Below are 16837 nucleotides of genomic sequence, written 5' to 3'. Positions count from 1 at the left end.
CGGGTGGAGAGGGTGGCGGAATTCAGGTTTTTGGGAGTGACTATCGATCAGGGCATGACTTGGAGCGCAAATACCACTGCTCTGGTGAAGAAGGCCCAGCAGAGAATTTATTTCCTCAGACTTTTAAAGAAGAACAATCTGAGTGAGAGACTGCTGGTGTCCTTCTACCGAGGCTCCATAGAGAGCATTCTCACATACTGTATTTGTGCCTGGTTCTCCAGCTGTACAGCTAGGAAGAGGAAGGTGCTCCAGAAGGTCATAACCACAGCCCAAAGGATTATTGGTCATCCCCTCCCATCTTTGGAAGAACTGTACGGTTCCCGTTGTCTTAGGAAAGCAAATAATATCCTGCAGGATGCATCTCACCCGGGACACAGTCTGTTTGTACTACTGCCTTCTGGCAGGAGATACAGAAACATCAAGTCAAGGACAAATAGACTGAAAAATAGTTTCTATCCAAGAGCTGTGGCCTTCTTAAATGCAGTAACTCGATAGTGTGACCTGGGAGTTTGATGGGTGTGGGTGTGGGTGTGGCTGGAATGTGGTTTGTTTGGTTGTTGTTGTTGTGTTGCTTTTGTTGTTTTTAAGGGATGGCATCCAATTTCGTTGCACTTGTGCAATGTTGCACTTGTGTAATGACAATAAAGAATCTATCTGTCTATCTATCTATCTATCTATCTATCTATCTAACAGAAATCACGCACCGGCAGTGGGAGGTCCCATTAGCTAAAGTGGTACCTCAGGTTAAGAACAGTTTCAGGTTAAGAACGGACCTCCGGAACAAATTAAGTACTTAACCCAAGGTACCACTGTACAGTCATACCTTGGGTTAAAGACGCTTCAGGTTGCGTTTTTTTGGGTTACGGACCAGAACAGGTTACTTCTGGGTTTCGGGGGTCGCACATGTGCAGAAGCGCTAAATCACGCTTGCGCATGCGCAGAAGTGCCAAATCACAGACGCGCTGCTGCGGGTTGCAAACACTGCAGGTTGCGAATGTGCATCCCGCACGGATCACGTTCGCAACCTGAGCATCCACTGTACCTTGAGACCCACCTGGCTGTGGGAGCCCCCTAAGTTGCGTGCCAAGGCACCCGAGCCACAAAGTTCCCAGGAGAACAATAAAACACACTGACACAGAGTATTTTGGTTTATGGGTTCAAATAGGCCACAACTTTATTGGTTACAGATGTGAGCGGTTTGGCTTAGGCATTGGGGTGAAGCCAGGCTATATCTTGACTCCTGCCTGTCCACAGTGAGTCCATGGAAGGATAAACCACCAATAGAGGGTGCCCTATGACTTACAGAGGATAGTGGCACCCCGAGGGGTGCCCATAAGGGCTGTGACATGGCCCTAGCCCATGTCTGGAATTCGAATACATTCCACCCCCTGGATCCCTTTAACAGGATCCCCTTACTGAGGAGGGGAAGGCGAAAGCAACAACCTCCCCTCCAACCAAACAAAGGCTTACCCAATGCCTAACCTCACAAAAGTTGTGACGATTGCTGCTAGGTAGGCGGAAACCAAATGGCCGGTGCCAATTTGCCAAGTGGAGAAATTCCTACCCGGCCCCAACAATATGGCAGCTGACAATTGTCCATAGCAAGGTCATATCAGAGCAAAGCATGACAAGAGGCTGGGTGTGTTGGGTGGTCCGACAAAGAGGCAAGAAGAGGGTGCCGGCCTGCCGTGTCACGATTAAATTGCCTGCGGCCACACTCACCCTGGCAGCAGGTTGGCTGGGGCTGTAGCCAGCACAGATGAGCAGCCGGTCGTGATGTGGGGGGAGGCAGCGTACCTCCACACCCACATTGGAAAACTGTTGAGGCTCGGCTGACTGGCCACAATGCCGCCCACCAGATAAAAGATGAGTGGACTTATTTTCCATTGAGCATTGCAGGGCCTTGGACTACATCAGGCAAGGCCAAATTCGGTGGTCCAGCTGTTTTGGGACTACAACTCCCATCATCCCTAGCTAACAGGACCAATTGTCAGGGATGATGGGAATTGTAGTCCCAAAACAGCTGGACCGCCGAGTTTGGCCATGCCTGGACTAGGCGATCATTGGGATCCTTTCCATCTCTTGAGGTAGAAAGCAAAACAGACACCAGCTACCTAAAAAAGATTACTCTTTATATTATTTATCTGTCCGCAACATCACATCACTTCCCTGGTGATGCCTATGCAGGTAAAAGTCCAGCATCGCCTGAGCTCTGCAAGTGCAGCTTTCTCTCAACTGAAGTGCACAGCGTTTGAGGACCGGGACATTCATAGGGAAACCAAAATGCTTGTTTACAAAGCTATTGTACTGCCAATCTTCCTGTATGCTTGTGAAACATGGACCACTTAAAAATGCCATCTCCAGCTCCTCGAAAGATTCCATTAACAGTGTCTCTGATAAATTTGACACATCACTTGGGAAGACAGGCAAACTAATGCCAGTGTTCTGGAAGAAGCAAAGATTGCCAGTGTCAAAGCAGTGATTCTTTAACATCAACTTCGTTGGACTGGTCATGTTGTGCGGATGCCTGATTATCATTTTCCAAAGCAACTGCTCTATTCTGAACTTGAAAATGGAAAGTGCAATGCTGGTAGTCAACAAAAGAGGTCTAAAGACTCTCCCAAGGCAAATCTTTTTTTAAAAAAGTAGTATAAACACCACCAACTGGGAAACACTGGCCTGCGAGCGCTCCAATCAGAGAACAGCCTTTACCAAAGGTGTCGTGGACTTTGAAGATGCTCAAATTCAGGACGAAAGGGAAGAACGAACTAAGAGGAAGGCACGCTTGGCAAACCCTCACCATGATCAACTCCCGCCTGGAAACCTATGTCCCCACTGTGGATGGATGTGTGGATCCAGAATTGGCCTCCACGGTCACTTACGGATTCACTGTTAAGACCATGTCATGGAAGACAATCTTATTTGGCTATGAGGGATCACAGAAGAAGAAGAAGAAGAGGAGGAGGAGGAGGAGGAGGAGGAGGAGGAGGAGGAGGAGGAGGAGGAGAGGTGGCTATGCAATGCATGGACCTGTTTCACAGGAGTAATGCAAGAAGAGGGCCCATAGATGCTCCCTGGCAGAGTGTTTCCCCCGACACTATTTTGCAAACCACTGGGCCTTCTGAAGAAATGCATTGAGTTCAGCATAAGTGACCTTCCTCACTGCAGACCTGGAGCAACAGGGAAGAGTGCAAGGTTGCATCTTTGACCGATAATCTAATTTTCTGCTCTGTTAGATACAGATTGTAGCTGAATTATACAGCCACGCGTCAAGAGTTACGGTTTTAAATCAGGCCAGCTGTCAGAACTATATTGACTCCTTTCCTATAAATGAAATGGAAAAGTTTGTTTCATGTTGAAGGCCATTTCCTGAGTGTTAATGTGCAGAGTGTCAAAGGGTTATCCGTTCCGAGAATCAGGAACAAGAAATTATCCTTCCTTAATTAATTAGATACTCATAAAACTACAGAAACGAGTTACTAGTTCCAAATGTATTATTAAAAAGGTCTAAATGGCAAATGCTATACAGATGGGCATCTCTGCTATTTGCTACATTGGTTTCAACAAACTGTGTTCTCGGTTTCTGAGCAGCCACCACAAATTTTACCAGTCTGCCCATAATATATTTCTCCCAACTGGGCTGCAGATAAATAACGGTCCAGCTGTCTGCATTGGCTAGACCCACAGTTTCTCTATATGTTTATTTCTTTAATTCAGCTTATATTATACACTGAAGTACGTCGTGCCACACAGTGCTTGAAGGGGGTCGGGGATGCAGTAGGGTTCTGCCCTCCTCCTTTTGAGGCAGATCTATAACCATCCTATAGCTTTTCAGGTAAATAGAACTGAATCTGGCCTAACCATCCATGAGTCAAGATGGCCCGTGAAGGGTTGGCCACTTCTGGATCTGCTTCTTTTGCTTGATCCGGTTCCCCAATCCTACTACCCAATCCTGCATTGGTGGCTTTGATAAAATGAATATTATATTGTTGGCGAAGGGGCATAGCTCAGTGGTAGAGCACTGCAATTGTAAAAAGGTAAAGGACCCCTAGGCGGTGATGTCCAGTCAAAGGCGACTATGGGGTTGCGGTGCTCATCTCACTTTCAGACTGAGGGAACCGGTGTTTGTCCACAGACAGTTTTCCGGGTCATGTGGTCAGCATGACTAAACCACTTCTGGCGCAACAGGACACCATGATGGAAACTAGAGTGCACGGAAATGCCGTTTACCTTTCTGCCACAGTGGTACCTATTTATCTACTTGCACTGGTGTGCTTTCATATTGGCAGAAGCTGGGCCAGAGTGACGGGAGCTCACTCCGTTGAGGGGATTCAAACTGCTGACCTTCCGATCGGCAAGCCCAAGAGGCTCAGTGGTTTAGATCACAGCGCCACAGCGTCTGAGGCAAACAGTACCTGCCATATTCAGGTAAGACTGGGAAGGACTCTTCGCTGAAACCCTGGGTAGGATTTAAAAATAAGAGGCACCTACTAAAAAAACAGAAGCCTTTTTACTTGGTATAGTGGGGGGTGAAATCCCCAAAAAGGATGTTACTTTTTTCTGTATGCCACATCAGCTGCGAGAAAATTGTTAACGAAGAATTGGAAGAAACAAGATTTACCAACTATTGAAGAATGGCAGATGAAGATGATGGACTATATGGAACTTGCCAAACTGACCGAGAGACTCCGAGACCAGAGAGAAGAGACGGTGGAAGAAGACTGGAAGAGGTTTAAGGAATATTTGAAAAAATATGTTAATATTTAAACCTTGGAATAGCTTTGGAAGTAGATATAGGCTGTAGGCTTAGAAGTAGAAGATAGGATATTTTAAAATAGTATTATTTGTAAGTGATAAAATGTGCAGTTATTTTAAGTATGATTAAAAAAAAAGATGGTTAGAAATTATGATATATGTAAACTGCTAAAGATGAAGTAAAATGAAAATCAGATAGGTGGGACTTGGGGAAGCCAACTTAACAATGTTTAGAAAGGATATGACAAGAATTTGTTTGTATTGTTTGTCTTTTCTGTCTGGGTTTTTTATTTGTGTTATAAAATGATTAAAATAAAAATAAGGGGGACCATCCTAAGGGGTGCTCAGGATGTGCTGAGATGGACACCTCTCACCTCAGGTTACTGGAAGGATGCCAATCTCAGTGTTCGCCACACGGAGTTTTTATACACTGGGATTCTGCAGCAGGTATGCCAGGTTGCTGTATCAGGCTTCAGATCAGAAGTCTTATGTGTTTATGGCTCCTGACCCAATACCATGCCAACCCTGCTTACTTCAGCATATAGGCAATAAAAACTTCTCTGTTTTCACCTACAGCTGGGTCTTGAGCATTATTTATCCTCTATCTAGAAAGGGGGGTGGGGGGACCACAATTCGCTTGCCGCACAACTTGTTCAGTAACCTGCACATCAAATGGCAACTTCTCATTGTAAATGGAGCAGTTACCCAGTTTAGTTTCAGCAAAGTTGACATTTAGAAGTTCTCCGATATGCAGTACCGCCCCATAACTTTTTCGCAGCCGTTGGAAAACTATTAGAGGGCAGCAGAACAGTGTCGTCGGGGTAGAATTGCGTGTTTACTTTGCACAGAAAAAAATTTGTTATATTTGCTTTGTAAGGCCAAACTCATATAGGAAGATAAGTAGCGTTTTGTAATTCTGAAACCGAGTTGTTAAATAGAAAGAAGTGGCCTTCAGTTCCACATTTAATTATTGGGTCTGTATGGAGTTTTCTAATCAAGGCAAACAGTGATCTATCTGCTTTTGTGCTCTGTAATGTTGGCCACAGTTAATCCTCTGAGGTGGTATTATTTGAAAAGTTTAGAGGAGATGCATTTTGTGAATGTTCTCTTTTGTCTGATTTCTTTTGTCTGTTTTGAATTTCTCTGGGTGACCTCTGGTATTAAGAGAGATGGTGAAAAGCATCTCCCTATCCGTTTTCTCTGCACCACACATAATTGTTTTAGACCTCTTTTGTAAATAGAAGACGTTGGAATATTCTAGAAGAAACTTGTAAATGGCCTTGAGCAAGTTGCTAGGCAACGGAAAACTTCCCCAGCAACAGGTGTCCTTATCAGGGCATGCGATCAACTAAGTTGGGGTCAGTTTAAATGAGTATGTGAATGAATAAACATTAGGTCTCTGGCTGGATGGCTAAAAAGAGAAAATGATTATATTTCTTTGTTGTTTTTCTTTATTAATGACCAGGTGTAAAGTTTTGTTAAGTTTTGTTAATAATAAAGACTCTTTATGGGAATTTCACTAAGAGATAGCTGGAATGCTACTGCTGCTGCTGCTGTAAGGAAGTAAAAGATGCAGGAAAAATTTCTGTAAAAAGAACTCTGTTGCAGTAAGAAATGAAAACTCAATTGGCTGGGAAATGCCCCAACACGCTGTTTCAGTATAACTTGTAAATGATTACAGGTAACAGACAGTAGCAATATTTCAAATAACTGATCAATCAATACTTTTTATTGTTTTTAAAAATCCTCATATATCTGAAATGCCCCATAATAGGGCAGGTTGGCTTTTATTGATCCAAATGGAACATCATCCACAGAAGCCAGGTCTCTTGGGAACCGCTGAGTCCAGCCATAGAGGCCTGGAGATTGAATGGTCCTACTGGCTGCTGGCAGATAGGTTATTGCTATGCTGCTGGTTATTACTGGTCTGATTCCCACCGCTTGCCAAAAGAAACAAGAAACAACCATTTACTCTCTCTACTCTCCTTTTCCTTCCCCTTCCTCATGCACTTAGGTGTCTCAGTCAGCGTTTCGACCTTCAGCCTGGTTGCAATATCCCTGGAGAGATATGGTGCTATTTGCAAGCCATTGCAGTCTCGGGTTTGGCAGACAAAATCTCACGCTTTGAAGGTGATCGCTGCAACCTGGGGCCTGTCCTTTGCCATCATGACGCCGTATCCAATTTACAGCAAGCTGATACCGGTGGAAAGAATCGACAACAGCACAGCGAACATGTGTCGCCTGGACTGGCCATACCCAGTAGTAGAGCAATCTTGGTAAGAACAGATTTAAATATATATCCATAGATAGATAGATAGATGATAGATAGATGATAGATAGATAGATAGATAGATAGATAGATAGATAGATGATAGATAGATAGATGATAGATAGATGATAGATGATGATAGATGATAGATAGATAGATAGACAGATAGATAGATGATAGATGATAGATAGATAGATAGATAGATAGATAGATAGATAGATAGATGATAGATGATAGCTAGATGATAGATAGATAGATAGATAGATAGATAGATAGATAGATGATAGATAGATAGATAGATAGATAGATAGATGATAGATAGAGATAGATAGATAGATAGATAGATAGATAGATAGATAGATAGATAGATGATAGATAGGAATATGGCATTTCTTGGGAGATAGTATTAGATGGCATTATTGTTGGTACAATTTAATATGCCAAATTATGGACAGCCAGTCCTTCAGCCTGTCAGCGGGGCAAAATAAGTGCAACGTTGAAGGGTTTGCTGCATACTATTATAAACATGGTGATTGCATCGGCCAGTTTGCCCGCTGCCTTGCGGGACATCTTCAGGAGAAGAAAAGGCTCAGGATTAAACCCTACACAAATCCAGAGTGGAGTCCCCAAGATAGCATCTTGTACGCCTCCTTCCGGCAACTCCAACAGCCAAGTTGGTGCCAAATGTATTGCTCTGCTTTCTATATTTCACCAGCGAGGCCTAGTGGGGGGGGGTCTTGCCATCTGGGCAGCCTAGGACCTCCCTATGCACTGCCCAGGCTTGCTGTCCAGAGAGAAGAAAAGTTTGGATTTGATATCCCGCTTTATCACTACCCAAAGGAGTCTCAAAGCGGCTAACATTCTCCTTTCCCTTCCTCCCCCACAACAAACACTCTGTGAGGTGAATGAGGCTGAGAGACTTCAGAGAAGTGTGACTAGCCTGAGGTCACCCAGCAGCTGCATGCGGAGGAGCGGGGAAGCGAACCCGGTTCACCAGATTACGAGTCCACCGCTCTTAACCACTACACCACACTGGAGAGGTCACTTCAGTGCTGCTAATACAGCAGAAACAACATGGGAGGCAGCAGTTACGAGCTCCAGTGGTTTGCTTCCCCCCACAGGCACACTCCATTGTCTTGTGAGACAGGTGGAGGCCAACAACCAACTTCCACTAACCATTGGCCATGTTAAATTAATTCCACTATCTGGGGCATTTTATTATTTCAAATATTTTCAAACCTTCCTCCAGTGGATTCCAGGCAGTTTACTATAAACACCATCCAGCCCAGGTCTCAAAAGTTGCACATGTAGGAGAGAACCCATACAGGGGTCAACAGAGCTCTTCTCCCTCCCTGCCTCTTCCCCCTGGGCTGGCGCATGCACACTGCAACATACCAGCCATTACATCCCTCCTAACTGATCTTCTCCTCCCCTGGACCAAGTGGGCAGACTAATGGTCTGGCCGCAGGTTGCCTTCATGCGCAGCTCTGTGAAGGAGCAGGCCCCCAGAAGCATGTATAGGAGATGTGCACAGACCTTCTGTGGCAGATAAGTGGCTGTGCAAGGGCTGTGGGTGAGGATGGAGGTAGATGGTAAATTGCATGGCGGTCCCCTTCCACATCACCTCTTAAAGGAGTTAATTGGGGGTGTGGATCTCATGCCCATAGTTGTTTTGCACCTATTAATGGGGGCGCTGCCTCAAGTTCCCATGGAGCGATGCAAAATTCAGAGCACGTTTCAAAGGCCTGGAGGGGGCAGGAGTTTCATCACACAGACTCTCCAAACGGTGTCCTGATTATGAGACACAGTGCTGAAAAACAAGCCAGTCATGTGTAATTGCTGCTACAGCCCTTCTCTGTTCACTTCGGGATTTGCAGAATTCAGACAATCAGTGATAATAAATTCCACAGAGGCAGCTGTGCTCATTTGTTTCAGGAAAGACAGAGAATAGTGACAACTCAAAGGCAAACCAATTCATTGTGGCTTGAGCATTCTCTCCCCCACCACCACCATAATTTTTGATTAGAGTATCTGTTTTACATTTTTTATTAGATTTTCTGTTTTACATTAATTCAAACAACCTTAAAATATCAATGACTTCCCTTCTTCTCTGTCCATGGTTCATTTTGCAAAACATAAATCCCTGCATATTTTACTGTATATAAACTAAACCAGTCAGCATTCCATCATTACATCCATCAAAACTAATTCACACTGTTGAATTTATCTTCATGCTGCCCATGTTTTCATATAAACACAATTTTCCTCCATATATTCAATAAACATTTTCCAATCTTCTTCCAAGAAGAACGCACGTTCTTCTTGTTCTCTTACTCTATATGTTAAGTCTGTGAGTTGTGCATATTCTGTCAACTTGAGCTGCCATTCTTCTTTGGTTGCGACCTCGCTCGTTTTCCATTTTTGGGTTAACAAAACATGGGCTGCAGGAGTAGCATACACAAATAACCTTTTTTGACACCTGGGAATTTCCGTCTGAATTATCCCCAACAAAAAGGACTCTGGGTTTAAAATACAATCTGTAAATCATTTAGATACAATCTGTAAATCATTTTCAGGTAGTTCTCCTTTAAGGAATAACATTGTGGCTTGAGCATTCAAGGAGTGGAGCGCGTATTTTTTCAACTCACTTAAAAGGGGCAATATGAGCAGAAAGTGGCTGTGGGCTCTACTTCTACACCCTTTATCCCTTACCCCAAACATCCATGAAGTTACAGAGATGTCTCATGTAGGGAAGCCTACATATGTCAACCCCTATGTACCTGGACTTCCTAGGATCATGGAACCTTGGAGTGGGATCCAGGACTCATTTTGTAGCCTTATTGAGTCTGCATTGCTCCCGGACAGGAGGAAGGAAGTCAAATGACACCAAGGGTTAGTTCAGAGAAAGAGTTCTTTATTTCTGCTCTCCGGAACAGCAGAAAGGCACCTGCGTGGTCAGTCCACAGCAAGTCCAAAGAAATGAGAAATTTCCGTCACAAACTGATAAAGGTGAGGGCTCTGAGCACTTGTTTATACAGCCGGGTTTTTGTTTATACATTGACTCAGAGCTCAAGTTCATGGATTTTAGCTAAGGAAAAATAGGGATTTTGGTGCCCGTTTCAAACTGCCTGCATAGTCAGTTTTGGGTTTGGGAAACCCATTCCTTCAATTTGAGTAGGCTTTGCTTCCTTAAATGTTGTCCCACCTTGTCTGAAGCCAGGCCTCGCAGCCGTTTCTACCCAATTGCCATGCATGAACAGCGATTAGCCTACACCTATTTTCAAACATAAATTAGTACTCAGGGCATCTGACAAGTTTCATTTTCAGTGCCACAACCAAGATGCAAACTGTCTGAGGGGGAGAGGGAGCGAATGTAGGACCATTCTACTTTTTTTTTACAAAACTATCACTTGTCTCCTGCGTCACTGAGTTTGGGGAAGTTTTTAATGTTTGATGCTTTATCATATTTTTAATATTCTGTTGGGAGCCGCCCAGAGTGGCAGGGGAAACCCAGCCAGTTGGGCGGGGTATAAGTAAAAAATTATTATTAAATTTGTTATGTACTGAAGTTCTCACCCTGTGCCAGCAGGGGGATACTGTAGATAGTTTAGGTCCACATATGCAAATAAGGGATCAAAAGTGACATTCATTGATTGGATAGTTACAGAAAGTTGTTACAGTTACGTTGTACTGGAGCTCTATATAAGCAGGCTGGCTGAACCCTTCAGTTCAGTTCTGTTATGGCCTGTGAATAAACAAGAGCTGTTTGAAGAATCACTGTGTCGTCTGATATGTTCACCCACGACTTAACAATATTATAAGGAATTACTGATCTGCAAAGTGAGCTGAGCAACTAAAAGGGGTGGAAACCCCCCGTAAACCTTTCCATTTTTCAGAACAAATACTGTGGGATATCTTTTGTGAACTCTGACAAGTCATACTACTAACATTACATCCTTTTCAACTGTGAGCTATCATAATTACACTCAGTTTTAAAACGAGAGGAGGCAGTGCACCCAGAGTCAGCTTTAGCCCATTCCAGAGATGAGAAAGAAGATGGTAGAGAATATTTTAACTTTTTCTCTGCTGGTCTAAGCCTCTCTTCCTGTTTCTGCAGGTACATCTTCCAGCTCCTCATCCTTTTCCTTATCCCAGGGATCATAATGATCATTGCGTATGGCTTAATCTCCTTGGAGCTCTACCAAGGGATCAAATTTGATGTCAGTCAGAGGAAGTATTCACGAGGTAATCTTCATGACCAGTCCCATTCGCCTTCTTTCACTCAGATGTGAAAATGTGATGAGCCGACATTTTTTCCCCTGGTAAAAAACATTTGCAACAGAGCAGTCTTGCAAATGTCTGAGTTACAAATCATAAAGCCAGGATTTTAAAAAAGCATTAATTATTCCGAGTGTGTGTGTGTGAATGTGTGTATTTGTGTATGTGTACAATTGCGTTCCTTCCCCTTTGGTATTTTCATTCACTTTTAACAAGAATAGATACAACGGTATTCCAAGACAAGCAATATAGAACTAACCATAAAAATGTTACATAGAAAACTGCCTTGTACCAAGTTAGCCCATTGCTCCATCTAGCCTAGTATTGTTTGTGTAATAATTTTTATTAGTTTTCAATTACAATAACCCAATTGTCACAATTCCAAATTATAATACAATTAATAATGCCAATTGTTCAGATGCCAAATTATATTGTTTTGTTGCCCCCTCCCCTTGTGTGCTAGAATTGATGATTTGATAATTTAGTTTAACTCTGCATTCTGAAAGCCTGATATTGTTGACATTGATTGACAGCAGCTTTCCAGACTTCAGGCAGGGATCTCCCGGCAACAACACTCTCCTGCCTCTTTACAATAAATCTACAATCCATACACAAATAGTATTCCCATCTGGAAAACCAGAGGCAACAATTATAAGTAATTGTTGTAAGGTATTATGTTTCAAAGCATCCTAATAACAGAGACCAGAGTTATCCTAGTTTACCTCAGGAATAATGAGGATGCATCCGGGGAGGGGCACTTACATTAAATGATCTATTTCTGGGGAGGTGCCTAAACTCTCCCATGCCCTCCTGTCCTCTTCAGCGTATTTCCCCCTCAGCCAAGGCTCCTTCCAGTTTTAGGATCCCTCTAGTTCAGGCATAGGCAAACTCGGTCCTCCAGATGTTTTGGGACTACAGCTCCCATCATCCCTAGGTAACAGGACCAGTGGTCATGGATTATGGGAGTTGTGGTCCCAAAATATCTGGAGGGTCGAGTTTGCCTATGCCTGTGATAGCTGGATTGGCCGGTGGGAGAAGTCACTTAGAAACGTCTGCAGAGCTCATACGGGGGGGGGGGGGGGTCAGCAGGTAGGGAAGGGTTAAGAAATTCTGCCGGTCTACTGATTTCTCCACCTTTAGAATCAATAGCACCCACACGTTAATGTAATAAATAAGAGAAATACACACACATGGGCGTAGCCGGGGGGGTAGAAGGGGACAGTTGCCCCCCCAGTCAATAAAAATCAATAAAAATAAGCAAAAATATGTAACTAGCTGAGGTTCTGCCCTGCACTGACATAAAGCCTGCCCCCTAACATCAATCCTGGCTAAAACCATGGAAATACAGGGCTGACACCTGTGTTTATTATTACAATGGTACCTCGGGTTACATACGCTTCAGGTTACATACACTTCAAGTTACACACTTCGCTATCCCAGACCTAGTGCTTCAGGTTAAGAACTTTGCTTCAGGATAAGAACAGAAATCGTGCTCAGGCAGCGCAGCGGCAGCAGGAGGCCCCATTAGCTAAAGTGGTGCTTCAGGTTAAGAACAGTTTCAGGTTAAGAGCAGACCTCCGGAACGAATTAAGTTCTTAACCCGAGGTACCACAGTATTATGTTGTTGTTGTTGTTGTTGTTCATAGCATCTGGTCCCACCCAAAGAGATTGAGATCACTCAGTTGACTCTGTGTATCTCCAAGAGATTGACATTTCCAGTTTCGAAAACTAAAATGATTATTTGCCACTGCTTCTACTAAAAAATAAAAATAAAAAGTGCCGTGTTGGGACTCAGTTCTACTCTAATCAGAGCTATTCGATAACTTGTGATATCAAAGCTTCACAAGAACCACGTCTCTCCAGCTTCAGGTGAAATTGTCTCCTGACTAACTAATCTCACCAGAATCCCAGAGGCTCTGGAAAAAAAGATTTTCAATTGAGCAGAGGGGAAAGTGCCTTGTTTTTAACGTAGTCTATTACAAAACAGGCCTTTTGAAGAAAGAAATATTTACTAGTAAGCTAAATGAGTCTAGGTAGCTCAAAATTGCACTGACATCAGGTCCAACGGTGCCAGCTGGTCAATGGGCCTAGTAGTGTACTATAATCATTGAGCGTGTTTTTTCTGAGGCTATATGGTGTCATTATGCAATTAATCCTGATGGAGGCCTCTGTTAACAGAACATTTTGTACAAAAAAAGGCACTTTCAGCGAATGATCAACTGCTATTATGCCATTAATTGCACCAAAATAGCACGAGCCTACCAGGCAATACCCTGAGATCAAAATAAATATGTGTCCGGGCACCCATAATTCCTGAAATTAGCAAAAGTTAGAATTAATAAAGGTTACAGGCTAAAATTGGGGCAAACATTGCTGGATTGAGTTTAGGATAACAAGCTGTGCCAGCTTGACATGGCTTGCTAGGGAAAAACCATTAGCGGACAAAGGCTTGAAATGGCCAGTCATTAGTCCAACAGTGGGAGCCATGGCAAGACAGAAGACTCTGCAGAACAGAGAGGGTGAAGTTGCCAGGGTTACAGTGGGCAATGTTAACAGGAAAGGGGAGTTCTTTTTGGCAAGGATTTAGGGGGAGAAGGAGAAGGAGAAGAGGCTGTACCCAGAGACCAGGGAGCTGTTGCTCCAGACCCAAGCTTGCTGAAGAGAAACGACAAGAGACAGTCTTGAGGTGTTACGCATGCCCTCCACTGAAAGATTCAGGTTGTAAATATGTGCAAATAAATCATATTTCACGAAGACCTCCATTGTGCCATAATTCTCTGAAGGAAACACAAGATCCCTGGAAACTCATGCACTGCTCGGGCAGAGATTGAGGCAACCTGTAACAATATTGTATGTACTTTGAAGACTTTTCAGCTCACTTTGTCTGAATTATTGATTGATTGATTGATTGATTGATTGATTGATTATTTGGTTTCGAATAGTTCTACCCTAACAACTAACCAACTAAACATTAAGCTATTGAGGCAACTTAAATAGTAGTAATAGTAGTAGTAGTAGTAATAATAATAATAATAATAATAATAATAATAATAATAATAATTTTATACCCCACCCATCTGGCTGGGTTTCCCCAGCCACTCTGGGCGGCTTAAAGGTAAAGGTACCCCTGCCCGTACGGGCCAGTCTCACTTAAGAGGCCGGGGGGCAGCGCTGTCTGAAGACACTTCCGGGTCATGTGGCAAGCGTGACGAAGCTGCTCTGGCGAACCAGCACCAGCGCAGCACACGGAAACGCCGTTTACCTTCCCGCTATAAAGCGGTCCCTATTTATCTAGTTGCACTTAGGGGTGCTTTCGAACTGCTAGGTGGGCAGGAGCTGGGACCGAACGACGGGAGCTCACCCCGCCGCAGGGATTCGAACCGCTGACCATACGATCGGCAAGTCCTAGGCGCTGAGGTTTTACCCACAGCGCCACCTGCGTCCCTCCTGGGCGGCTTACAGCCCATTAAAAATTGTAAAACATTGGACATTAAAAATTTTCTGATACAAGGTTGACTTTAGAATACAGATGTCTTCTAAAAGTTGGATAGTTGTTTATTTCCTTGACATTTGATGGGAGGGCGTTCCATGGGGCAGGCACCACTACCAAGAAGGCCCTCTGCCTGGTTCCCTGTAACCTCACTTCTCGCAGTGAGGGAACTGCCAGAAGGCCCTTGGAGCTGGACCTCAGTGTCCAGGCTGAACGATGGGGGTGGAGATGCTCCTTCAGGTTGTTTAAGATATGATCAATAGGTAATAATTACCAGGAAGGAGAAAAGGTATACAGGTGGTGACCATTATATGTGGGGCTCTGTTCCTGGCGCCAACAAAGTGTGCATAAGCCTGTTACACCCTGCCCCACCCTGCCATCATTCTGCCCCCTATTCCACTCCCATTCCGTCCCCTATTCTGCCCTCTTCTGAGTCCAAACATTTCAATGGTCATGTGTCAATTGGACGTGTGCAAAATGGTTGCCCCCTGTATATTAAGTTCCCGTGCACCACACACACCCCGTCCTCAGATGTTCCAACTGCCACACTGTTTCTGAATCACCCTGAGTCCCCGTCAGGGGAAAAAGTGGGGTATAAATAAATATAGCACCATCCATATAGCGCTGGTCCATATCAAGTCACAGAGGAAATTACCTCAGTCCAGATATGGCTTAGACAGCACACCAGAAGGCTGGGGCCTGCCATACGAAGGTGGGCAATTCTCACTCTTACACAACCCTTTCTAGATGCAAAGACTGAAGCACGCCTCTAACTTCAGTGGCCCAAAGTGTGTGCATTGGCTTTCAGAAGTTGAAAAACATCCCCCCCCCCCTACACTCACACACACCTGATCTCACACACAGGCCTTCAAAAGATATTTATTTGCACATTTTGAAGTGTATCTTTTTCCAGCCGTGCGGCTGCTTTTGTGCCCTCGCACGTTGTGTGCTCTTGATAACGTGATCGCATTTGCTCGTCCCGTACAGAAAGGAAAACCAGCACCAGCAGCAAATTCGAAGATAGCGATGGGTGCTATCTGCAGAAAAGCAAGAAGAAGAAAAAGATGCCCCTTCAACAGTTTCCGTCCAATAGGAGCCTCTCCAAAATTGACCGGCCTCGAAGCAATTGCTCCACCGCTAACTTGATGGCCAAGAAGCTGGTCATCCGAATGCTGATAGTGATAGTGATCTTGTTTTTCGTTTGCTGGACGCCGGTCTTCAGCGTCAACGCTTGGCGTGCGTTCGACAAGATGTCGGCGCAACTGCTTCTCACAGGAGCCCCCATCTCCTTCATACACTTGCTCTCTTACACCTCCGCTTGTGTGAATCCCATTATCTACTGCTTCATGAACAAACGCTTCCGCATGGGTTTTCTGGCGACGTTTACCTGCTGCGCCAAGCAAAAGCTTCCAGTGGCCAGAGCAGAGATGGCAGAGGAGGAGGAAGGCAGAACCACAGGAGCGACGCTTTCCAGGTATTCTTACACCCACATGAATGCATCTGCTCCTCCCTGAACGTGCCCAAGGCGGGGAATCGGTTATTTTATCTCCTTCTGTGGTCTTGACTTGTGTTTAAACCATCTGCCATGCCTTTGTACGAACATGCTTCAGTAAAGTGTAGGAGAAAAATAATTTGCGAAAGGTCTCCCATCAGTCGGCAACACTTTTCGGCTTTGGGTCTCAAAAATAGATAGAGGTTACCTCAGGTAGAAAAGGTCAGTGACGATAGCCCATGGGGCACATTGGAGAGGCTGAGAAACTGTCATGGGCACCGCCATAAAACAACTCTCAGGCCAAAAAGAATGGCTGTCAGTGGGGACCTGCCTTGTCAGAAATGATTGATAAAATTCCCAAGAAACAGAAGACAAGGCAGAAGCTGGGTTTGAGGCCAAACACTAAACCACCTATTTGCCCCCACCAAGAACAAGAAGAGATTCCATTTCAGAGATGGAAAACGGGTGCTGTGCGGCGAAACGTCCACCCACAAAAGGAAAAAAATAAAGGGTGGCAAATGTCACCCATCCCCAAAAGCAACAGACTTTGCCA

General features: G+C 44.3%; 1 protein-coding gene across 2 annotated transcripts in view; it reads left to right on the top strand.

The window, feature by feature from the left end:
• CCKAR (cholecystokinin A receptor) overlaps nucleotides 1-16423 on the top strand; it is a 31117-nt gene extending 14694 nt beyond the window's left edge. For both annotated transcript variants that reach the window (XM_083755039.1, XM_083755040.1), the window contains exons 3-5: nucleotides 6770-7031; nucleotides 11142-11269; nucleotides 15780-16423. In XM_083755039.1, coding sequence (XP_083611165.1) covers nucleotides 6770-7031; nucleotides 11142-11269; nucleotides 15780-16306 — 917 coding nt within the window. In that variant the 3' untranslated portion in view covers nucleotides 16307-16423. The remainder of the gene's footprint in view (nucleotides 1-6769; nucleotides 7032-11141; nucleotides 11270-15779) is intronic.
• Nucleotides 16424-16837: the final 414 nt, after the last annotated feature.

Source organism: Podarcis gaigeae (assembly GCF_964106915.1).
Source record: "Podarcis gaigeae genome assembly, chromosome: 9".
NCBI lineage: Eukaryota > Metazoa > Chordata > Lepidosauria > Squamata > Lacertidae > Podarcis > Podarcis gaigeae.
Note: the sequence above shows the minus strand (reverse complement) of the source record. Positions and strands in the feature narration are given on the sequence as shown.